This window comes from Dreissena polymorpha, chromosome 1 (assembly GCF_020536995.1).
Source record: "Dreissena polymorpha isolate Duluth1 chromosome 1, UMN_Dpol_1.0, whole genome shotgun sequence".
NCBI lineage: Eukaryota > Metazoa > Mollusca > Bivalvia > Myida > Dreissenidae > Dreissena > Dreissena polymorpha.
Genome location: NC_068355.1, coordinates 78,625,467 through 78,651,496, shown reverse-complemented (window position 1 = coordinate 78,651,496; position 26,030 = coordinate 78,625,467). Strand labels below are relative to the sequence as shown.

Sequence of the window (26,030 nt, the reverse complement as noted above, 5' to 3'; positions counted from 1 at the left end):
AGCCACCATAAACCTATGTTTATAATTCCGGGTAAACAGTATTTTGGGTTGTAAAAATGAAGGGATGTGTTCTTAATTATACCCGTACTACTTCATTGTAGAAACAATGCTCGAAGGAGAAAGGAATACACACAGACTTCTGACATTTGCCAAGGATCACATTATAAATTGAATATGCTTCAGTGCGATAATAGAATGATGTAAGAGAGAAGTGCAACCTATATTTATGTTTATGTTAAATTAAACGCGTGTGAACAAATACTATTTGGATTAAGTCTGAACAATGATTCTAAGATTGTAAGTATATTTACACGTTGTATAACATTCGACTTTTCGTATTTGAAAGTTCAGAAGCCGATATACAGCAAACGTTAATACATTGACAAAATCGTCAGTAATATCTTATATTAATATAACAGTGGTAACGCGTTTTTATCATTATCGTCATCATCATAATTATTATTATTATTATTATTATTTATTATTATTATTATTATTATTATTATTATTATTATTATTATTATTATTATTATTATTATTATTATTATTATTATTATTATTATAATTATTATGTGTATGTGTATGTGTATGTGTGGGCAAGTACCCAATGTCAAATATTCGATTTCAGAGGGTTTTGAAAATACATATTTTAAGTTTATATCGCTTCAATGAGAGGCCATTACGTTTTAAATACTAACGTATATAACTTAATTAAACATGCATTTTGTAAATGAAAATAGTGCCATAGTAATTCTTATTCTACACGGAATAAGTATGTCTTCGCAAGAACATATTAGTATTATATCTCCCGAAAGAAGTACCGACGAGAATGATATACGAAATGCCATGGCAAGTGCTAGAAGGATAACACGAACAGTCTCGTCCAGCATATTTTACATAGACAAGAACAACCCGTATCCTAGCAATATTGTCAACGCGTTTTGTCAGGAGGTTTTCCAAAATAACGCCAGTGTTGTTATGAGCATTAACTACGAGCAAGAAACATCAAGGGCAACAGAATTCATTGCCGATATTGCTAGTCGACTTGGATACCCTGTTATCAGCTGGGACCCCTTCTATCGGTCAGCATTGGAGGTATTAAATTAATTTATTACTTTATCATTTGAATCTCAAGTAAAACAATACTATTGATATGATAATACTGTTATGTTTAAATAGAAGGATCCGGAAATTTCACTCCAAAAGGTCGATTTGTGAGATGTTGTGATTATGGCCGAGTTAATTATAAATCGTTTGATGTTTTGAAATAACACGTTGTAAAATTCGTATTGTGACTTCGATATTCATATGGGATTATTACCATGCCCTTTTAAATGTAATATTGGCCCAATTATGAGAATAATTTCCCAATAATAATATTTATACGAAATGACTTATCAAGATAGGACTGGCAGGATCATTTATAACAAGCAATTTCAAAGAGACACAATGCTATTACTGAAACTCGTAATCTTCGCCATCCGCCAATCTAACGAAATAAACTACAAATAATAACGACATGTGGGTGATCAAACAATTAACCAAATCTAGTTTGGTATATTGCAATCGATATAAACATCAATTTAATATGTGTTCATATGCAACAAAAATGTTCTTGTATGAAATTGTGTATTTATATATTTTGGCTTAAATTAAATGAATCGTAATTCATTTTAAGTATTTGAAAAAAATACTTTCACAGCTCTTGTTTCATTTCACATAACATTGATGCATTAAAGTTATAAATTGTACATATGATATGAATAACATGAATTAGATTGTTTACTGGCGTACATGTATATGTTATTTTTTTCAAAAAAGATATTCAAATTGTCTACCAATTTATATTTTTTTAAATGTATAGCTTTTAAACAATTGTAAAATACCGTCCTTACATTGCCATTGACTTCCATACTTTATGTTTAGTTTTTTCATTATTAAAATCATTGCTATTAAATTTATTAAAATGCTATGTATTGCTTAAATTCCAAACAAGTCGTAAAAAGAAAAAAACACTTCTGTAGTAACGATTTTCATACAAATAAAAAGATCATGACTATAGTTAATGGACAATAAATTTTAATACAATTTCGTTTCGAAAATGCATGTCTGGGACATCTGAAGTATGTTATTTGGAAAGTTTGCTTTATCTATTCAAGAAATTAGAAAATAGATAGGAAGAAAATAAATAGTAAAAGCGACCATATTGTCTATACAATTAACATCATTGGTTTAAAGGACTTCAATGACACTTTAATAACATAAAAAGGTTGAATGATGGGACGATGATAATTATAATAATTATACTTATTTCTCTTTCCAATCAAAAAAGTTAATCGCAAATCGGTCTTACCAATAACAATATTGTATGATTCATATAATATGGCATCATACATCTACGTGTTATATTGTACAGCCGAATTCGGTTCTTTGACTTATTATTCCGAACCTGTTTGTTTTTTTCAAAGTTGAACGATAGGTAAATTGTCTGCATATTCCATATAATCTCAATATCATTTAAGTATTTTTCTGGCTGGTAACTGACCTGTATATGTTAATAAATTACAGTATAAGCATTTATCGTTTACAAATCATATGTCAATACAAAATGCTCAAGTAACGAAAGCTTATGTTGCATCAAAAGCATTCATTTTATTCCGCGTAAAAAGGATTATTTATCGAGAAAAGAGCAGATGCCGCAACAGAATGTTGCATCTTTTGTTATTATATGACATCGTTTTATAGGCAACATATCGAACGGTCGGCTGAGACACGATGAAAAATGTATGCACATATAAATAAATAATCCCAACGGACCAAATTATCTATTGAACAAACGACAATGCAATACATGAGGATGCTCTATAAGGCTTATTGTCATTTGTTGCGACAATCAATAATTCTGACGAGCTTTTTGAATGTACAAAGTTTCTAAAAAAACGTATAGTTTTATTAATTTCTTTGTGAAAAGGATAGTGAATGTAAGGTTGATCTCTTAAGCATACGTGCTATATTATTAATGATTTTTATTCTAACTGCTCACTTTCCTATTTATTTACGCAGGTATTTTTAAAGAGATATTAATTATTGTAAAAATTTCTACATAAATAATTAACATACTATTACTATGCAACTGTAACGATAACGACCCGATAACACCTGTCTAATATTCTTTGATTGAAGACCTTGTTATTGGCATAATTGCCGGTGATATCAGCATAGTGTCTGATAAAATAATAAGGCCAATCGACATATTGGATTATCATGCATCTCTGTTTACTATTTGTAAACTTGGAACTAATTATGTGTGAATGTCATAACAAAGCTAATTTGTATCATAATCAGAAATTCATCAAAAGTGGTGAATTTCTATCGAGAAATGAGCAATAAGCTCACAAAATAAATGTACCTTAAATAGAAGCGGGACGATTTAGGAAATATCATTGCACACTTGTCACGTAAATTAAAGTTCAACAAGTGCAATCTTATCGTTTTTTTTAGTTTTAACTTTAATTTGCACAACAAGTTTTGAAAATAGTGTGGATTTATACATAGATAATATATGGCTAGTATGTCATGAAACAAGTTTGTAATCGGACTCGTATGAACCTCAGCAAGAACGCCTTGCAAGCCTCAGCCTCCCTTTGCCGATAGTACACGGTCAAGTTACCATTACCGGATCATTTACCATAGCGGATCACTTTGATATTCAAGACTGCGTATCACGATAAATAGTTTACATTTTTAGATGATAATTTGCACAGCATCTTCAATGCCTGTTTTTTTAAACGCATTGATTTAGTCGTAATCGGATCTACTTCTTGTCAAACATTTTGGTATGTATTGCTGACATGTATATTACGACTTTGTTGACTTCCGTCTCGTTTCCAACTCGAGGTTGAACATTTTTCGCGGCCACATGCTATAACTCTGTTGGAAAATAAATAGTGTACGCATAAATTTAAAGGCCATTTAGTAGACTTCCTGCCTGCAACAGTACATTTCGATTTTGATTCGTATTTTAGATTTCGCAACACATTAAATGAAATGAAGAATTAGGGCAATAACGGAGCAAGCGTGATAATATGCGTATTGATAATATATTATATTAAAATACATGCAAATCTTTTGATTCTTACAATAAATGATCTCAATCTTAATGTTTTATTTATGTTCCATGTTCAATATCGATTGTTAGATAGGATTCAAACAATTTACATGGTTTATAAGATGCCCATATCTTTTCGATCTTTTTAGGATTTTCAACAGATGATTCACACAAGAACACCATGCGTAAAGTGTGGATACACGCGCACATATAGAAAACAATAAATAACGAAACATGAATACAATTTATAACTGACAATGTAACTTGGTCATCGTAAACAACACTGTTTATGTTTCGACAGTTCAAATAGCGAGTTAGATGCCCACCCCCTGATTGGTTTCAGTCACGTGATCCGTTATGGCTTCAACTGATCCGATAGTGCATAAATTCTGCGGCGAAAAAAAGGCATCACAAAAACATTGTGCCTGCGTTTAAAAATTATGTTATGAATCAGTAAGCGAAGGTTATATTTAATCAAACGGTTGTAAAAGAAGTCTCAAAACATGTATTGCTTTTCACCAGAACAACTAAATTACGCTACTGATACGGTAATGGTAGATTGACTGTACTCGTCCGACTTTAAAATGTCATCAAAATATTATAGCCATTTATTCGCGTGTGATATATTCCATTACTGCTTACATACTTCGAAAACTGTGTTATGTATCAAACGCGCTCCAAATTAAATAAAACATTATTTTTATACGTAAACCAAATTTTAAGTATAACCGCATTTTTTTCGTCACGTAAACAATAAGTATTTCTTATCATCTTTAAAAAATGTACTGATGTAACGTATTTATTAGCAATGAAGCGAAAGATAAATAGAAAATAGAAAATGCTCGAGATTGATATTATATTAAAATAACATTTGTATTTATGTGTTCGAGATAAGCCTAATCACACTTTAACTGAAAGTAAATGTTGAGTAAGCCTTTGCTTTTATTACAGTTACTAACAGCTACATTTTGCAGCTTGTATATAAATGAAATACAATTCGTTTAAAAGTTGTTATATAATTTATATATATTTGGAAAGCGCATTTTTAATATATATTTCTTAAACTATAGTTAGTTTATAAGGAAATATAAAAAATCCGTTCCAAATAATTCCACACAATACGAGCAGTGTTACACGTTGTAAGTGACGATGTGTTTTCATTCTAAACATGTTTAACAATATGTCCTTACCACATCATTGGACAAGAACTTACCGTACTTGTCTGAACATTTGCATCAGGAATAACGTAGCGCATTTAAGACATTAGTTGTATAATAGTTGACGATATTTTCAGTATAAATATCAATATTTGCATATAGTTCCACCAATGTCCATGCATAGATACGTACGTGCATACAAAGTAGTTTACTTTTCGGAAAGGGCCTTTTAATGAGTCTTAACTGGCTTTTTAATTTACATCTCTTTATTTTAAATACTTTGGTAACTGTTAATATCAGTTTTTACATTAAGTGCCATAAATTAAATGCAAATATACTGTTTAGCTTAAGGACTGGGCCCACGAGTTGGATTTGACTGGCTCATCAAATGGCACCAGTGACAACTTGGATACACCTGTTACCTTTTTACTCTATGTCTGCACTAACGATCGCAGACATGTAAGAGAACAATTTAATGCTGATGTTTGATTAAGCGTTCATTTGCGAAATTCATGTATAAGTATAAGTTTCTCTCCTAATGACTATGTATACATGTGTATGCATATGTCCATCAGTCGAATTTACCAAAGTAACAATACACGTATAATCGTTATCAAGATATTGAAACAAAGGCAGCATTGATAGTATTCTGAATAAAACATTCATTGTCTATAGTATGATCTGCGTTTATCCTCCACAAGGTTTAAAGTAATAACTTATTTTCCTCAATTGCAGTAGGAAGCCTCTAATTAAATTTATTTTCATCTTTAATTCTGATGTACAGGCACTATCATACAACGTATTAGAGAGTGCTCCGGATGGAATATATGTTTGCTTCATGTAAACTTTTCAATTAAAATGAACATCCTCATACAAATTGGGCATACATGTTTTTTAATCATGCTTCACTTAACAAACAAGCGTGTAACTGCGCCAATTCGTTGGGGGTTGAAGTAGGAGTCGATTGAATGTTGGACAAGCACTCGAAACACATTAGGCACTTTGAGAACAGGTTTTAGAAATAATATGTGTTGTACCGACTATGCTATACTTTATCATTGGACATAAATAGGTGCCGTCATTTTATAAGCAAAAGATTAATAAAGCGAAACAGCAGAAGGATATAACTTTAATGGGAACGACGTATATACCTTCATTTATATGCAGCGTGCGTGCGTATTATTGCAGTAGCGATATTACTGGCACTATGACATTTATTCGTCGATTTCTATTCTGATTGATTTGAAACCCGATTGAAAGAAGCCATTATCATAAATCAAATATGGGATATTTGGCCAGCGATAACAACACAATACTTTTTTTCCTTCTGATCTGAATGTTTTATTATCATATAGGTAGTACACGTTATATTTTATCCAGAACACAGGCTAATGTGTCCGTGTTGATCACACAATCTGTTGAAATAGCTTTTTTTTAAAGAACAAATTATAAAATATGAAGTTGGTTTTAAGACTTAAAAAATAAAATAATGTCACAGAAACGGCTTACCAATGTTCAATAGTTTAAACATGTTATAAACGCCTTTTTAACGTCAACAATATACAATGTGTTTGAATCAACCAAACATGTTTCTGGGAAATTGTATTGCCCCAATGTCTTTGATTCTGCGTGTATTATTATTACCTCGTCTTAATCGCATTTACTCAGATTGTTTCATGAAACAATAATTTTAAAAAATGTTCTTAATTTGAAAACTTTTTACAAACGAAACAGTATTTATGATAATCATTGCCATGAAGAAATTTCACTTTTTGCAACCTTACACTCACGCATATTTCATAATAACACAACATTCTACTGTTATGCTTCAATAAATAGTTATTAAAGGGACTAATTGTTCACCAATTGGAGCATGCTTTGAAATGTGTCATTCAATGCTTTAAATTGATACATACTAAAACGCTCCAGAAAATTATAAATAATTCAATATTTTTTCCGTTTTTAACCCTTTGTAAATTTCAGGTTTGTAAATCGTCAAAACATACATATAATTGATATTTTAGATAATGGTACATTTTCAGCATTTTTGTTTCCTCGCAAATAATGTAAGTACAACGACAATTTGCAAATCTGTTACAATTTGTATTCACCTTTGTCAATTTATCAAACCGTTAACAGGTCCCATTAAGATAACTTGTATCTCTATTCATATGCATCACGAAGTGAAACAGTTGCCAAGAATAATTATGATAAAATCCAGGATATTGCGGTTGCAATTGTAAAAAGTCTTCTGTGTCTTTATCCGATAATCTGTAGCTACACCAGATACACCTGATGTCGTACATTTTGTGTTTTCTTAAAACCTACAACGTCAAAATAATCACGACTTTAAGAGCATTTCTGTTTATTAAAAATATATTTACAATATTGTTTTTGTTTTCCGCTTAACGACGTTGACGTCACTTCGTTTGTTTTGGTAATATGGAAACTACTGATGAAGGCCGAATCAGGTATTAAAAAGTGTGTATACGGACTATTTTAAATTTATTTTATTAGAGCATTATGTTCTTATTTGCAAACGTTTATGAATCAAAATCGGGCGTTTATTTGATAAAATAAAGTTTTATCATATGATTCAATATGCTTCAACATAGTTATTTCATTTAGATTGCACATCTTGTTTTCTGTACATATTAACGTAAAGACTGGTGTAATATTTGTTTATGTCGGTTCTATTTATCTAGTCGTTATGGAGAATTTGCGTTTAAAAATAGTAAACTATACTAAATACTAAAAATACTTTGCATCTTAATGACTGTATATTTTGATCAGTATCAAACAATTCTGCGTAGATTTAAAATCATGTTAGTTTTGAAATAAATGGAAACCGGGCCATACACAGAAAAGGAATGTAAGATAGTCATCGTTTATACAAAATATTTCTCTAGATACACAGTTGAAATTTTGTTTTAGCAAACACATCATTTAATTAACAAATCTTATTTAAAAAAATCTTGCAAATAGTAAAGATCATTTGGAATTAAGGGCATTATTAAAAAAGTTAATGCATGCAAGATACATTTAGTTGCAAATAATGCACACAGGTAAACCTAATATAGAAACATTAAAGTGATATGCGCATCTAACGGTTTATGCTATGTTTATAGATGTCTATCGCAACCGTTGTTTATTTTTGGTGTTATCACTTCATATACACCTATATTTGTTAATGCAGCATCAACATACTAAACCAATATTCCGGAAAGAGAAAAATAATGCATTTGAATATCAACCGTACTTTCGTTTGACAACTGATCATGCATGTACGATGTGAATCTAAATTTAGTTTAGTAAAGATTCGTTCATATCTATTCATACAACACATGATCACTAACTCTGATAAAACAGTTCCGCTCGGCTTAGAGGACTGTACAGTCATGTAAAATGTCGAATATAATATATAGTTTTATAAACAACTGGTAGCAAGATGAGATGCAGATAATTGGTCAGTTACCACATTTAAACTAACTCTTTTGGCCTGTTAAATCTTTTCAGCTCAATTCAACAATGAACAATGCGCATAATATCACTTTAAAGTAAATAACACTTCGTCGTCCCGATTATTGGCGAACATAACAAAAAGACTAGTTATTTATTTGCTGTAGACATGAAAGCCTCGTAATCTCTTGAGATTTTATTAAGGCTTGTACAAAGGAACAGTTCCCGAATCAACGTCAAATAAAACGAGGGATATTTTCTTTCTGCGAAGCAATATTATTTCCTTTGGTGATTCATTTTGTGAGGGATAGTAATACTAGATCATTACACTTAAGCATAGTGAATGACTAGTTAAATAAAACACGTTTATGTTTTTTCCTGATGCCTTTGTTTATTAATGATAAATACAATTAATATCATATTCAATGTTACTTTATTTGACCAAGCCGTTTTAAACGTTTGGTAGTTTAGTTTTATTTCGTCACTAGATGTTGTTGTCAAATATGCACAGGAATTTGTATAAACATAATATATGAACTAGCTTTTTGATATTATAATTAAGCATTATGAACCCAAGAAGCAAGATCGTCTAATGAAATTAAGTACCATATTATTGTATTGCAAAACCCAACTGTCTTTAAATCGAAGTGAAAGAAATCGCAATATCACATTCATCTTATTACATGAATCGTTTACGTGGTATTTGTTGGTCCATATTACAGGAAAATATCAGACCATACATCAAGTAATTCTTACATGACGATTGATAGGTTTGTGCAGATATAATAGCCACAAGTTGAGATGTGGTGTAACTAATATATAAATAAATAAATAAATAAATATATATATATAAATATGATTTATGTTTTAATTGTATTTCATTTTAATTAAAGTATAGACACACTTTAAGTGTAACTATACGTCATCTAATGTAAATAACCATTTTAATTATATGCCAGTTAGTTCAAGAAATAACCAATTTATATTCCTTTCCCACTTTCAGAACCACTGTCGTGTAATAAATCATAGCAAATAAATCTCAATCGTTGTGTAGGCGAACTTCTCATTCAGTTGCAATGTATAAACCGACAAATATTCAAAATCAACTGGCATTCTACAGAATTAATTCAAAAGAGTATTCACATAAATTCACAAAAACCGATTGCAAATTAACAAACTCGAACGTGCAATAATAAGACTATATGTACCACTAACTTAACTAAACTAAAAAAATAAATCAGCGTGTTTTCTTACTACATTGCGTAATACGTTTAATTAAATAAAAACATTTGAGGTATGTAGTATTGGATTTAAAGATTGAAATTGTATTCAAAAAACGTTGGCTACAATTATTGAAATTTTGTATGAATATATATATTTAACCGATCATTCAGCAATAAATGTGTCCATGTCATTTCTGCAAAGACTGCATTGACATTCAGGCAGATCAGATTGATATAGTGATGTTTACAATATACTGATATATAGAGAATATTATGTGAGTTTTGGATAAAGATCAAGTTTATCATGCGAGGCTTAGAACCGCGAGGCTTGCCGAGCGCTAACATGTTTCGTGCCGAGCATGATAAACTTTATCTTTATCCAATACTCACATAATATTCTATTTATCCTACTATTTTGTGGTCGTTTATCGTTCAAAAAGAGTAAAAATACTTTAAAATTCAAAGAAACAGCGCTGGTTTTCCAAGTTGACTCTGAAGTGTTTGTTTACTTCAACGTCACCATTTGCTATGACGTCACATTGAAACATATAGTGTGCTTAAGATAGAGATCGGAAAACCATGGTCTAAAAATAGAGATAGTATAAAGGTAAAGTTTATACGATCGTTGTTATATTATCGATTTTCATCTGGTAATAGGATAAAATGATATATTCAGTGTTTAACATAAATATCCAAATGCCATTACCAATTTCTCTAAAGGGTTATTAATTTATCTCGTTTTATTCAACTTATTTAGAAACATCATTTCTTCAAATAGTTGGTGTCTCATTCTTTTTTTCATATTTTTATTTTGTAAATGGCAATTTGTTAATGACAAATAAGGACGTGGACAATAATTTCAAATAGGTTTGTACACAGATAACAAAAATCAGAAAGCTCATATAACCATACTAAATTCAAATATTCCCAAAACTGCTAAAAAGCGTCTCATCGAATTTCGAAAAATACGAATTTACGATTATTAATGCGTTAATATTGTTTTATAAATCCAAAACGTACGGACAAACGGACTCAATAAACCATTTCGTCTGGGGCGAGAGCCTATACTAAAATAATAATTTTAATTATTATGTGATTATCTAAGATCCGAATTGTGTGGCCAGTGCAATGAACACAGCATTTAGCTTGTGCGTGTGATACGTTTCCAATAATACAACGGGTATTGTCTCATTACTTTAATTGCATTCATATCAGATGTAATTATTTGAGTGACTGTAATATCGCATCCTGTAAGCTATTCCGTCATGCCAAGGAGAAACAGAAATGATTGAAAAAAATAATAATAGTAATAAATTAAATTCGATCATATGATTTGTAATTCTCCAAACTTCAGTATTCAAGATGACAAATATTCATTACAGTTGATTATTTCTTTGATTGAATCTAAGTTTGTGTTCTTAGCAAAACGTCATGTTTTTATTTAATGAAGTACTCAAACCGATTACGCAACCGTTCCTTATAGTAACAAGACGCAAAAGAAAATCTGCAAAAAATGTTGCTCACAATAAATTATTTCAACAATTAGGCCAGTAAAGATGACTAAATTTTCAAATAATATAATATATACTTTTCGATAATCAAAATACTGAATTTAATATTCATGACAAATGCCTAACGGCTGAAAGGGAAGGACCATTTTGTTTATTGGCATATGTGTCGCATTTATTGCAGCATAATATATCATTGCTCCCGGGTCAACACAATCACTAAATGTAACAATTTATTCTAAAGACTCATGCTTGAAATTCGTTGCATATCGACGTTATTTTAATGCAAAATGTAAAAAACGTATATTAAAGCGTTATGTATAGAATATATAATCGTTTGATATATTACATATAAATCGATAATCGTTCAATTTATAGCATAATGCACACGTTTTTTTTCAAGACACAGTCATACTTTATTTCATGATTTTAATACAATTTTCTCACGGCAAAAAAATGAAAACACGCTTGACTAAGACAACAATGTTCTGCACCTTAAGCATAGTGCTATTTATTTTAAATTTTGGAATAGGATTTAATGTTAGCGACTTCGTGTTTACTGGGAGGGGAAGAATATCATTTTGATTAGGTTGTGTTTTTTATGTGTCGTTAATGGATAAGTATTTCGATATTTACTTTGAAACCATACACATACGAATGATTTGTTTCGATGTATTTAACAAAACGAGTGTTATATCAATCCATCCTTCTAAAAAAATATGTAACACCAATAATTGAGTTAGGCGAAGTAACAAGGCTTGTCAGATCTATTTCTTAGTTCACAAGAAACCACAGCTATTTGGTTTTCTCTGTTATTATTCCCAAATGAGACTTCTTTAACCGTAGACCGACGCATGCTGCTACAATTAATCAATATTTACAGTGTTGATTGTTTGACTTGCGTTTGGTTATTTTAATAACAACTCTGGCTATTGAAGATATTACAAAATTAAAAACACAGCTTGCAGAACAAGACAAATCGTCAGTAGAGAACTGTGTCTAATCAATGTGGTAGTGCTTGTTAAATTAAACAAGTTTCGAAATTGTGCATAAATGTAATGGTTGCTGCAAGTTGGCTGGTCGTCATGCATTGACAGAGACATTTATTTCATGTTCATCAACATCATTAGCAGATTATAATATCGTGAAGTCATTTGCTTATAATATTAGATTCAAAATGCAAAAAGTGTCGACGATTACCATTCATTCTACTACAACTCTCCAATTGGTGTAAATATTCAATATTGATAAATTTGTTGCGTATGAAGAAATCTATAATAATCACATAAATTAATAAATTCAGGTAAATATGCAACCAAATGTTTTGTTCATAACTGATCCTAACTTTTATTTCTATGGCATATACACAATACGTTAATTCAGCTGATGCAAGGCATAATGTTATTTTGTCAAGATTTTTTTTTCTCAGGTAAAAAGTAAACAAACTTATAATCATTGTTATACATTAAACTTTCAATACTCGATCCAAATATAACTTTAGCCAGTATTACATTAAAGGCATAACATGATTGGTAGTACCCATAGCTCCTGGTAGTTGAACCCATTATGCCTAGTGGACTCTCTCATCCTTCTACATTGGATCAATTTATTTCCAAAATTAGGAATGTCTATTATATTTATTTCTATATTTTGAATATTTTTTTCAGAAATTCCTTTAAGCAAACAGCGCAGACCCTGATGAGACGCCGCATCATGCTGCGTCTCATCTGGGTCTACGCTGTTTGCCAAGGCCTTTTTCTAGACGCTAGGCATAAATGGGTTAAATATCTACAGAGTTCAAGATTTGTGGTTAAAATTATATACTCGTTCGAATTTGGCTTTAATAGGTTGTAACATGCAAGCGTCGTTATAATTTTAACTGTTCATTCAATTTAAATAGAAAACGTATTTAACATCAACGAAATATCTGTCAAAATTGAATGCATATCATATCCACCAAAGATGTTCGACATTATGGATATTTCAGAATACCTAAACTGATTTAAATCAACAACGTATGTGTGTCGATGTCTTTCGACGTAATAAGCGTGTTTAATAATACTAACATATAATATATGACGGATGTTTTTAATAATAAATTAAATTCAACGTATGTGGGATACAAACGGTGGATGAATTAGAACATTTATTGTCTCAACATACACGTCATTGAACATTGAAACATTCAAATTTCCGAACTGCAAAATGATGATATGGGAGCCTTTTCTTATTTATCAGGCAGATGACGATAATATGATACTTCAGCTGTCTTCCACTATATACCACGAGTGTAAAGCCATGGTGCTTATCATGGAGAGATACAACTGGACCGAGTTCACTATAGTGACCACCAAGGATATGGGGCGGGACTTTATAGACTGTATGGATATTATGGTGAAGGACACGAGAATCATTCAAGGCTATTTAGAAAAAGAAAAGTATGTGTTTGTGTGCATATTATATTATCATTTATATACTACTGTTGGAGCTTCTTTAAACGCGATCATTTAAAATATAAGAAAAATGTTTTAATCCTAGTTCAATATATGTGTATCGTTTATTTTATTTGTAACGAGTTATTTTATAAAAATTCCGATTGTTATACTAAGATTTCGTTTATTGTATGTTATCATCGCAGATATGTTAAGATTGCCACCGTGATACTGCCTGCGGCCAGTGGACCCTACTTCGATGACCTTGAGAAGCTTCAGACGAAGAAAGAATTGAATGAACTTAAACGAGTAAAAAGCCGCATTGTGTTACTCCACGCAAGGTAAAAAGTCGCCCATTATAATTTAGATTTAGATAAAACTTTTCCATCACTTTGTTCAGAAATGCATTATTCTACAAAACAACGAAATGAATCAAATTATCGATTTTGTGTAGGTTTAAGTAAGAAATTAATCAATAGAAATGGTGTGTTGATTTTGCGATTTTCTTATCGATTTATATTACTCTTGTTCATAAATTATTAGAGGCAAAACATTTTGGAAAACATTGTTTTAAATGCGTTTTATTACTCCTTTAGTCTGATGACAAATTTCCATTAGCCGGCTTTGATCTTTATTGCACTTCAAGTTGTTAGGCAATAGGCACTTTCATAAATAAACACAATATTGCATTAAATGAATGGGATGCTTTTACCGCTAAAGGCTTCTTTTCAAAATACTATTGGTATTGTACTTGTTAGTTTCCGTGAAGATATGAGAATGGAGAAGTGTTATGTTTATATTGAGTTAGCTATTGTTTAATAATCGTAAACTTCAAACGCTTTTGTAACATCTAACAAGCTACAATAAAACAACAGACAAACTGTTAATGGCGTTTTCAAACAACTTTCCTAATTTTTAGTTTCCTTTATTCAGGATAGGCTAGGACAATCTTAAGCGGAAAAAAATGTTGTATTCTTGACATCGATACGAAAAGCTGATCTAAAAGAGCTCACACGTTTGTTGTCAATAACGCTTTTGTTTCAATCGTTACTAAGATGAATGCTTTTTCTAAGAGAAATACAGAAACATGTTTTATTTATAAGTAATTGCCATGTAGACCTCATCCAAACACGATAGTTTTATTTAGCCACAAGTGCGAACTATTGTTTTGCTATCTAATAAATGGATAAGCTATTTTATTATCCATGTTATAACATTGTTTTATTACAATAGTAACTACATATTGTGCATATGTGAAGTGTGACCGAATTTATGCTTCAATAATGCATTTCTGTGTTGTTTTTTCCCGGTAGGAGAAACAGTCAAACAATTAAAGTCGCTGTAGCCGTATTTAATGTTATATATTTTCTCAGTTGTATGGAGTTAATTTACAGCTATTTATGAGGCAATTGGTTTAGTGAATGATTATTCTCGTGATGAATGCAACAAGCATCACATTTCAGTAAAGAGCATGCAATAAATATTATTGAGGTGGCCCAAGAAATGGGACTTGTTGGTCAGCAGTATGCTTGGGTGCTAACGGCCTCAACGGTCGGCGACCTTTCAATGTCAACAGTTGCAGCATCTTTACCGCCGGGCATCCTTGGTACGAAAATGTATTTACTCAAAATACTTTATATTTGAGACTTAGCAAAGCGTTTCAAAATTGTAATGTGTTCATAGCAAATTATTTTAACTACTGATTGTGCACATTATTCGTACCGGATTACTTAACATCATAAATACGGGCAAAAGCGTTGTTTGGCAAAACATCGTTATACATTTAATTTTTATTTCATAGTACAATACATGTATATGACTACTTTTGTACAGTTAAGACAAAGCCACATGCGGTGTTAGTGTAGTTGCTATGCTTCAAATCTGAATTTTGTAACATCGGATCAATTAAAATCTCATCTCATTAACTGCATGGGTCCCAGGTCTAAGTCAGAACAGGTCAATAGGAAAGGTTGAAGAGGCTATAGTGATATCATCACGTTTGGTTGCGGAAGCCGTTCGAAAGATGCCCCGAGATGCTACGCTGTGTCCATATTATGACTGTGGTACTCTGTCTCAAAACTTTACTCGTTGGAAAACGGGAATACAGTTATACAAGTAAGTTATGCTCTGTATGAGATGCCTGTAAATTATAACTTACATACAATATTTTCCTTACACTATAGCAACCGGCGGAAATTCTTCTTGTAATTAAATCTATTTGCTAGCATGTTATCTTACTTGGCATTAAGAATAAAATATTCTGTTTAACTAATTTTTAATGCGTTTTAAGACTAGATTTCAAGTTTAAATGTGTGATGTACATTTAGCAAAAAAATAACACATTGTTGTTGCAATGACGAGGAACACAGTTCTGTTGCACATTTTATTTCATTATTTGAATATGATCGGCTGTTTTTCAGAACCTTAAAGGGTATCAATTTACGACCCTCTTCGGAATTAATTCCGGAGAGAGGACGCTCCCGAAGCAGCGAGATTGAGACACGCTATCCCGTTAGCTTCACTGAGTATGGCGTTGTAGCAAACGAGGAATTATTTCTGGTTAATGTTCGACCGCAGAAGGAAGTCGGTCAGCGAACATTTCGTCGTCCTGTTCACCAGTGGAATAAGGTAAATGACGAGAGTTCTGGCGATTAAGATTTGCTCACGATATAATATGGCAACTTTGTAGATTTTTGTACATAAAAGAATGCGTAAATAAAACGTATTTAAACTATTGCTATACACATGTTTACTAAATATTGGTTATTAAATAAATATATTTGAAATTATTCATATACGTCATGGTTTCTGTCTATATGTGCATTTATTTGACTTATATTTTTGTATACTTAGGTAGGTAGGATATATCCTAAAGTAGAAAACAGAGAAACCGTTCTTGCAATAGAAACCAACGAAATAATTTGGCCGGGACTTCAAGCCACACCACCTATTGGACGTCCCGAAAAACGGTTCTTCCGATTAGTTACGAAAGAAGAAAAGCCCTTCGTCATGTTCGTTGCCCCTGACGCAGTCACTGGTAAATGCGGACACCATGCTGTGCCTTGCTTGGTTAATGCCAAAAGTATTGAAAAGTATGGACTATAATAGCCTTTTATTGTACATTGACCTTAACGTTCGTTATTTATTGAAATTGCTGGCATTATAAAGTATGTAGAAGTATGCGTTAAGTTGTATATTCTAGTACTATCGCCGATCATATTATAGTTAAACAAGTAACGAAATTTTTAATGCTGTAAGAAAACTGTATGTTAGATGAACACATAATGCCCAGATTTACTATCAAAGGTTTTGAAATAATATATACCATTTATTTAACATTATGATGTGTGAACGATGCACATATCAGTTGTCATTTTCCAAGATGTTCGTACTTCAATTTTACATTTTGCAGCGCTAACATTACAAACGAGAACGGGACAGTTGATTACTGCTGCACTGGATTCTGTATTGAAATTCTTCAAGTCCTTGCAGATCGAATGAAATTTGATTATGTTATCTACGAAGTGCCAGATGGCCAGTGGGGAATACCAGACGTATGTTAATATCCATGCATTATAGACAATTTGGAATAACGTATCCTTGAACCCGGTCATGTTTCAAAAGACATCAATAAATTTTTTAATATTCAAAGATGCCCACAAATAAACGTCCGTATATTGAATCTGTGTATTATGTATGTAGCTATTCACATCGATACGTAAATGCTGACAAATATTGCGACTTTAGAATAAAGTTGGAAAATACTGCATCAAAAGGAATCCATAACACTACATACTTAAACATTTTTTTTATTAAAATAAAATGACGGCATAGGTATATGTTGCTGGATTATCACATAATTAAGTATGAGGCAAAGCATGTGTGAAATATTCAATTTTCATCCATGTGCATTTTTTTTATTATAAAGGTTTCATTGACTGTTCTGAACAGTGCAAATACTAGTGAGGATATCAATAACAATGAGCGTTGGAAAACGGACAAAATGCATGTTCTAAAAGATTTCTCCCATAAAAGACTTGGCAGTTCGCATAGGATTATCAGGGACGAAACTTTGCGCTTTTGTGGAATGTTCGATTAAATGAAGTATATACTCAATGAATCTTTGGTCTAGGCATAAAGAAACATTACGTTCATGCATTAAGGCCGGGATTCCCAGAGATTACAACAGCCAGGAAATATAATAGAAAATTTATAATGTGTTTGTTTATGAATATGATATATATTTCATAAATCACGTTATTAGAATTATAATGCGACACCGCTACAAATAAATCTTGAGAGCACATACAGTACCTATTTTCTTGTCAGACCTAAATGTTTTTAATTACGATACACACATCATAAGTAGACAAATATGATGTTTTTTCAGGAGAATGGAAAATGGAACGGATTAGTAAAGGAGATTTTGGACTGAAAAAGCAGACATGATTTTGACAGCGTATGTTATAAACAAAGTGAGGAACTCCATCATCGATCTTTCCTCTCCATTTCTGGAATCCGGAATAACCATCATGGTATCCATTAGAAAAGGCGCGATTTCACCTTATGCTTTTCTCGGTAAGTCCTCATCTCTTAACATGTCACTTTATAATATAGTATGATTTCATGAGTTCTGATATTTTGTTTTCATAATCACGGCTAGGGCCAGTTGCTTCGAATGCTAATTATAGTATTATAATATGTAATGTCGCATATTAAGCATAACTGTGATCATATATAGTTGTTTTTAACGTGTACTTTGATAAATAAAACAGTTATTTAGGACTTTTATGACGTTTATGTATTTATTTATTTATTTTAAAAATGAGATTAAAACACACCGATTAAAAGATAAATATACTGGATTTTCATCCTTCTCTGTAACATTTACACATTATTAGCGTCCACAAATACCCTCAGGCAATGAATAGGAATAGGAATTATATATTACAGAGCCGTATGACATCCATTCGTGGATTTTAATCTTGATATTCAGCGTCCATGCAACGGGTGCTTCAATTTTTATATTTGAATGGTGGAGCCCATCAGGGCTAGACCAGGGAATGACGTCATCAGTGGGTAATACACACTTTGTTTTATACAATGACGTCAAAAACACTCCGTTATCTTCGTTAATATGCCTTTATTTGTATCATATCATGTAGGATATCCAATTTTAAGTATACGATATAAGTGTTATTACATTATAAGAGTTAATTGTCATGATACTTAATCGACAACTAGTTTGAAAAGTAGCGTTGGAGTAAGTTGTATCTCACATTAAATCACAACTCTTGTGATAATGTCGGCGGTTCCCATGGTTTATACAACATATGCACCAATTTCATGCCTTCAGTGGTTAAAAAAGGTTAACCAATTTGCCATGATTTTACATGTATTTGTCAATAATGATACCTTCTTGTTATGTTAATAGTTCTTGCTTCATGTTTTATGGATATTTCAGAACACCGTTTTTCTCTGTTCCGCTCATTCTGGCTCATATGGGCCATGTTATTCGGTGCCTCGGTCTCGATCGATGTTCCGCGTGGAGTATCCAGTCGTTTTCTGGCTAACGTCTGGGCGTTGTTTGCACTGGTCTTTCTAGCCAGTTACACGGCTAATTTAGCTGCTTTCATGATAACCATTGATGAGTATTACAATTTGTCTGGGATTGAAGATTGGCGGGTAAATTTTTACTTTCCGTTTAGCCCCCATGGTAATAAACACGTATCTGTATATCGCAATGTTAAATATTTACATTCACTGAAAATTATTTATTTATTGAAATGAAATAGTTATTGCCAAACTATAAATTATTATATATAACATGAATGCGTATTAACAAAACGTGATCATTTAATTTATTTTGCTATGATAGTATTAGAAACAGGTTATACACATGTTAAAAGACTAATATAGTTTATCATTCAAATATAGTTTAACGTCTCTCGTCGTTCATCTATTGTGTTCCATTCATATGTGACATCTGTTGCATATTGAATTACAAAACATGTTTTACATAATAGCTAAATCTATTTGTTCGTATTACAGCTTTTGCATCCCACTAAATTGACACCCCATTTCAAATTCGCCACCATACGGCATAGCAGTACAGACATGAATCTGAAACTAACATACCCTCCTATGCACAAATACATGTCCAAATATAGTCAGCTTGACGTGGATACTGCGGAAAGGAACCTTAAAAATAAGTAAGACACATTACAATTATATTAGTTGGCAATAATTATTGTGTTATATTAGTTTAAATTGTTATTTACCTTTGTTTAACAGTTGTACGTATATTCTGCATGTACTACATAGCGTCTTTTAATGCTTCTACACTGCCATACATGTTTTTTAAGATAGAGGGAACACATACAATATTGTTTTTATTGATTATTATAATGTGCGCACGCGATAGCTATGAAGTACTCGCGCGATAGCTACGACATACACATTCGATAACTGAACAATTAGAACAATGCTTTCGTGGAAGCTAGTAATAGCTTTCACTTTATCGTTTTGCAACGTACACATGCGATTATATCCACGCGCAATTGACATATTCGCCCGTGTGTAGCAGACTTAAACCATAAGATTAACGTGAACATTCAAAAAGGGAAATGGATAAGTCATCACCGATGAAACCGCTTGGGGACTTTTGTTTTGCTGAGTAAAACCTTTCATTTAAATCGCTTTATAGGTTATCAGTATCGCTCCTAAAGGACTATACTGTTGTATTGAGTTGTTCCTTATCTTTTTTTCAGTACTATACACGCGTTCATTTACGATGCCAATGTCTTGGAATACATGGCGGGTCGAGACCCTGGGTGTTCGTTGCGAACAGTTGGTCGCTGGTATGCGATGTCTGGATACGGCATTGGCATGCAGAGAGGTTCATCCCTTCGTGGGGAAGTTAATGAGATCCTTCTAAATATGCAACATTCAGGTGAAGTCACGATTATTAACAGATTCTGATGACCATCATACAATTATTATTTAAAATCGTAATTAAACTTACGAGTCGGGTAAAATAGATATCTCTATGAAGTTTGATATATCTGTCAGGACATAACTAAATACCGAAATGCATATTCTAATGCTATCGGTGTGTATAATTACATAGAACATTTGAGTGGAACGATTAAAACATTGCGTTGATTATTGCATGAGATCTTACCCCCCCCCCACACCTTCGCACTGGATACACTGTGTTGCTGTTTAAAATAAAAAAAATGTTTATTTCCAATTAACGAGTTATTGTCCATTAACAGGTGATATAGAGCGGATGCAGGCATTTTGGCTGTCCGGTGCCTGCCACGCAAAGAAAGACAATAAAGACAAAAAGAACAGTAACAAAATTGGAATTCTCAACTTTATAAGTGCATTCATACTGTTAGCTGCTGGTGTGCTGTTGGGATTGATTCTTTTAATTTTAGAACATCTATATTTTAAATCTGGCCGCAAGTGTTTGAAGAAATATGACAAATGTGGATGCTGCGCATTAGTAAGCCTTGTAAGTACACATTCAGTGTGTGGCAGCTATAATAATCATTGCTTTTATCGGTGTTATTATCCTCTATAGATTTGTCAATATGAGCCTTGCTTCGCGATAACCAGTCGTAATGCATTGTGTAAAGTGTCGTCTAGATTAGCAGTCTGCACAGGCTAATCAAGGACGACTCCTTGTGCGAAAAATAAAATAAAAATAAATACGTATAATGTCTTCCCTGTTTAACATGTGCCGACCGAACAGGCAAATCTTGAACAACACTTAACGCTCATGAATTAAGCCCAGTTTTCCCGGAACGAGCCTCACGGCTTTGTCCTGGCGATCCTTTTACAGATTTGTCGATATACGTACGTCTTGTGTATGTTGTATGTTGTATCATGTCTTAACGTTAAGTTTTTGTTATGATTAGCACGTTGAAATATTTCAAATGAAACCGATAAGTGTATAAACGTATTTTCCAATACAACTTTTCTCCACACAACAATATGCAGCAATAATTTAGTAGAAATCTTCCCAATCGTCGTTTCATAAACACCGTTAAAGTGATATTATACGCATTTTTACTGTTGAATTGAGCAGAAAAGAATTAACAGGTCAAAATAGTTAGTTAAAATGTGGTAACTGACCAATTATCTACAACTTATCTTGCTACCAGAAAATTATATTATATTCGATATTTTACATGACTCACCCAGTCCTCTAAGCCGAAATGATCCGTTAAACAAAATTGTGTCTTTATGTCGTATGAACGAATCTTCATAAAAACTTCATTTAGACTCACATCGTTCATCGAATCATTTCTGTCCTCAGTTGTCAAAACGAAAGAACGGTTGATATTCGAATGAATTATTTTTCTATTTTTGTGATCTTGATTTAGTATGTTGATGCTGCATTAACAAAAATGAGTGTATATGAAGTGAAAACACCAAAAATAAACAAGGGTTGCGATAGACACCTATAAACATAACATATACTGTTAGATATTCATAATATCACTTTTAGCATTACAAATAAGTTTCTCAGTATTGGAGCGAAATTACCCTTGTATAAAGTACGACTTTCAAGTAATCGAAGTTAATCTGATTGAAGTTAATCAGCGAGATCTTAGATACGACACGTGGCATATGACTTTCAATATACATTTTAGCTTTTCTGTAGTTCTTTTAGACATATTCGATGAATAACCAATAGTTTTAGAACATCAACCGTGTAATAGATAGCAAGACACGATTTGATTATAAACCAGTTAATTTAGACGGAACAAATTAAGACTTCTGAATATAAAGTTATGATTATAATACTAAAGTATCATTTGATTTGTGGGGCTCCTGTTTATGGGAAAATTTCTGGTCAACGTCCTTAAACGTATTCCGAAAGATACTTTAGATATTAACACCTCACTTGTTATAAACATATGTTAACAATTCTGATAATTTTTCTTCAGTCAGTACTTCCCTATATTTTATAGTTGGAATGGCCAACCATTCGCAAAAACTAAAGGGCAAACAAATTAAAACCTGAGATCATAATATTTTGTATTTCGACGTAATGACACCGAAATGCATTAAATATATGAAATGTGGTAACTGTTACTTAAAATAATGCTTAGTACTGCAATTACTCGAATAGTAATAATATATGATATTATACAACGTGGCAATCACGTTTAAAGTTTATGCACTGCATAGATTCGCAAGACATGCAATGTCTGATAAATATTTACAAAGAAGACATTAGATTTGATTATGAAACTTACAAGTTTACTCATATAGACACATATAACGATAACGTACATCTTTAATTCTTCTACTATGTCAGCATTTATATTCCTAGTATTTACAACATTTTGGACATCATTCTGAAGATAAAAGAAAGCGTAATGCCTCTTCCATTTGATCGACAGGTTGACTGAATAAATATGATAAACACGTTTTGTTCAAATCCACTCTCTTCTGACGTATACATGTATATCTATTTTCATGACAAAAATTGGTTTAAAGAAATCTGTTTTTAATGGCATTTTGTGAGATTGACTTTCGACTTAAACGATATTGTGCTGATTATGGTTTCAAGGGTCCATCTTAATTATATTATGAGGAAGTGATGTAGTATAACTATAATAAATATAGGCACGTCCGGATGATAACATCAAACGATACTTATTTACTACAACTTGCTGGTATACTTAGCGTATTTTATTTTACAAAGAACAAAACTTAAAACAAAATAGTTGAAAGCATGTGGTATACATGTATTTTACGTGACTTCACTTTATTCTGCTCTATTAATGATTCCAGTAACCGTTTTCGGGTAGGTAAGACCTTACCCTACAATACAGCACCTGACTAAACACGAAAGAAAAGTCTCACAACATTGTGCCCTTCAACTATTTACATGTGGTGTCTTAATAATTTATGCACAATATGTCAACTTGTGTTATTGCTATCGAACGATTGAATTTATAATTGTTCTATTAACTTAATTATTATCCATTAAAATTGAATGTTAACTCATGGTTTACACAAACGTGTTTTTACTTTCCTATTTATCTAAAAAAAGTAAGGATAAGGAATGATTATGTTACCAAACACCCATCATAGTGTGTTGATGTTGATTAAATGTATAATAATAACAATAACAGTACGGTATGCATGCGGCTTGTTGGTACTTTATAGAGACATATAACTCTGTTAGTTTCCTGCGATCAAATGTCAGTGTTTTTCTTGCAGGACAGTGATTAAATTATATAGATTTTTAAACATGTCCGTTCAAAACTAGGACACAGTAAAAACATGGGTGTACCAAACAGGACATGGTTAGTAAGATTATAACAACATTTATTTTTGAGTATTTATTTCAGAGACCTGTGTAAAAAAACATTTCCTAATCATGTTTAATTTTCAGAGTTTGGGTAAGTCGTTAACATTCGAGCAGTCTGTGCTCGAGGCAATAGACATTCGGAGGAAGCACAAGTGCAAGGATCCGATCTGTGAAATGAACATCTGGCAGACGAGGCATCAGCTGGACATGGCGTTGCTGAAGATCAAACATATCCAAAGAGAACTCTCGTATGTATTCCGCTTACTCTTAAGCGCATTATCATTTCGTCGGTTAATTTCAAATTGATTTCAACTTCATCCAAAAAAATGGCTCTCTATGAGAAATATTTTTGTAGTCTCAAGGTCTGTAAAATTAAAAATAATGCGTAAAAGCAGGCTGAGTACTTTAAACAACAAAAAAAAGTTACGAGACAGTTAAGCTGCAATAATTTTCCCATTTTTATATAATCATTTGAATAACAATGAATTCAATATGCATCAAATAAATACATTAATAAGTGTGTATTTTCATTGCGCATAGCTTCGCTTGTCAAGAAACTGACTTTGTAACTGTGTTACAGTTATGTCACTTCTAAAAGCGAAACGATGAACACTTTAGCAGACGAGGAAGAGGCAGACAAACGTTACGAATCTGAGCTGGACTCGCAAAGCATACCTATGCTTCAACTCAACGTCCCTGGACATGAAACTGATATATGTTGATACTCTATCATGTCGCACATAGTCTATCATGTCGCTCTTGTGGTATGTTAAGTGTAACACATTTAATGTGTACCGGCTCAATGAAGTCATTCTATTCAAAATGTGTGATATTTGGATGTTGTAAATGCTATTAGATAATATAATAGTACATAAAATTAATCATTATTTTGTTGGTATCACACACACATAGAATTGTTCACTGCTATCCACAAATGAATAAGTAAATGTAAGAAGACCTTCTATTTAAGACCTTGTTTAAATAATATTAGTATTACTGCTAAGCTCTCAGTATACTGCTCTGCGTAATTATGTTGAAGTGTATTTGTTAGCATTTTATTTATAGTAAATGCATTTTTGCAAACTGTTGGAGAATTACTTCCTGTTAATTTTCTCACTAGCCGGTAAAAGGAATAGTTTTTTAAAGCTCAAATAAATTTGCAATATAGTTTTGATTAATGTCGCGTCGCATTTTATAAATGTAAATAAATACCGGTAAATGATGAAGCAAGCTAATATGTCCTCACATGTTGATGGTAGTGCTATATTGACTTTATTTTCAATTATTGTGCTTTGCATTTCTTTTCAAAATAATAATGTAATTCTATTTTAATATGCATGTTATATACACGTATTTAATCTAAGTTTTTTTTCAAGCTGACATTCAAAATAGATACCATTATCATTTTATCTTGATGTAAGTATGGTTTATATTCTTGTTTATGTTTTCATTTATACACAATAATTAATAATATATGTCTGTGCATGTGAAACAGTGCCGTCCATAATTGTCTATGAATATGTTTACTATCACATTTGTGTGCGTGTTGTTTCAATAAACTTTTTAACCTATCGCATTTTGGTTGCATTGAACGTGTGTCATGACAAGTAGGCTTGTGTATTGTATTTACATATATACAGGAACGCCTAAGTATGGATATAAGTAAAGCGTAAGTATCATTTTTTTGCGGTTTCCGAATGATAAAAAATACTTTGTCATTAAGAATCTGCGGGTAACATAAACACCACAAAAGAATACAGCAGCATGTGTTATATTTCACATTATGTATATGCACTTCGTTATTCAT

General features: G+C 32.0%; 1 protein-coding gene across 1 annotated transcript; it reads left to right on the top strand.

Moving 5' to 3' along the window:
• The first annotated feature begins 689 nt into the window (after positions 1–689).
• LOC127836953 (glutamate receptor ionotropic, NMDA 2B-like) lies at positions 690–25,719 on the top strand. Its single transcript, XM_052363626.1, is given in 17 exon segments — positions 690–1,095; positions 13,694–13,893; positions 14,094–14,228; positions 15,351–15,493; positions 15,828–16,002; positions 16,308–16,515; positions 16,741–16,979; positions 17,300–17,441; positions 18,278–18,316; positions 18,318–18,465; positions 18,841–18,966; positions 19,352–19,572; positions 19,939–20,099; positions 20,658–20,839; positions 21,165–21,406; positions 24,308–24,471; positions 24,804–25,719. Coding segments are annotated over 17 exon segments (3,045 nt in total). The 5' UTR covers positions 690–717; the 3' UTR covers positions 24,946–25,719.
• The last annotated feature ends 311 nt before the right edge of the window (positions 25,720–26,030 follow it).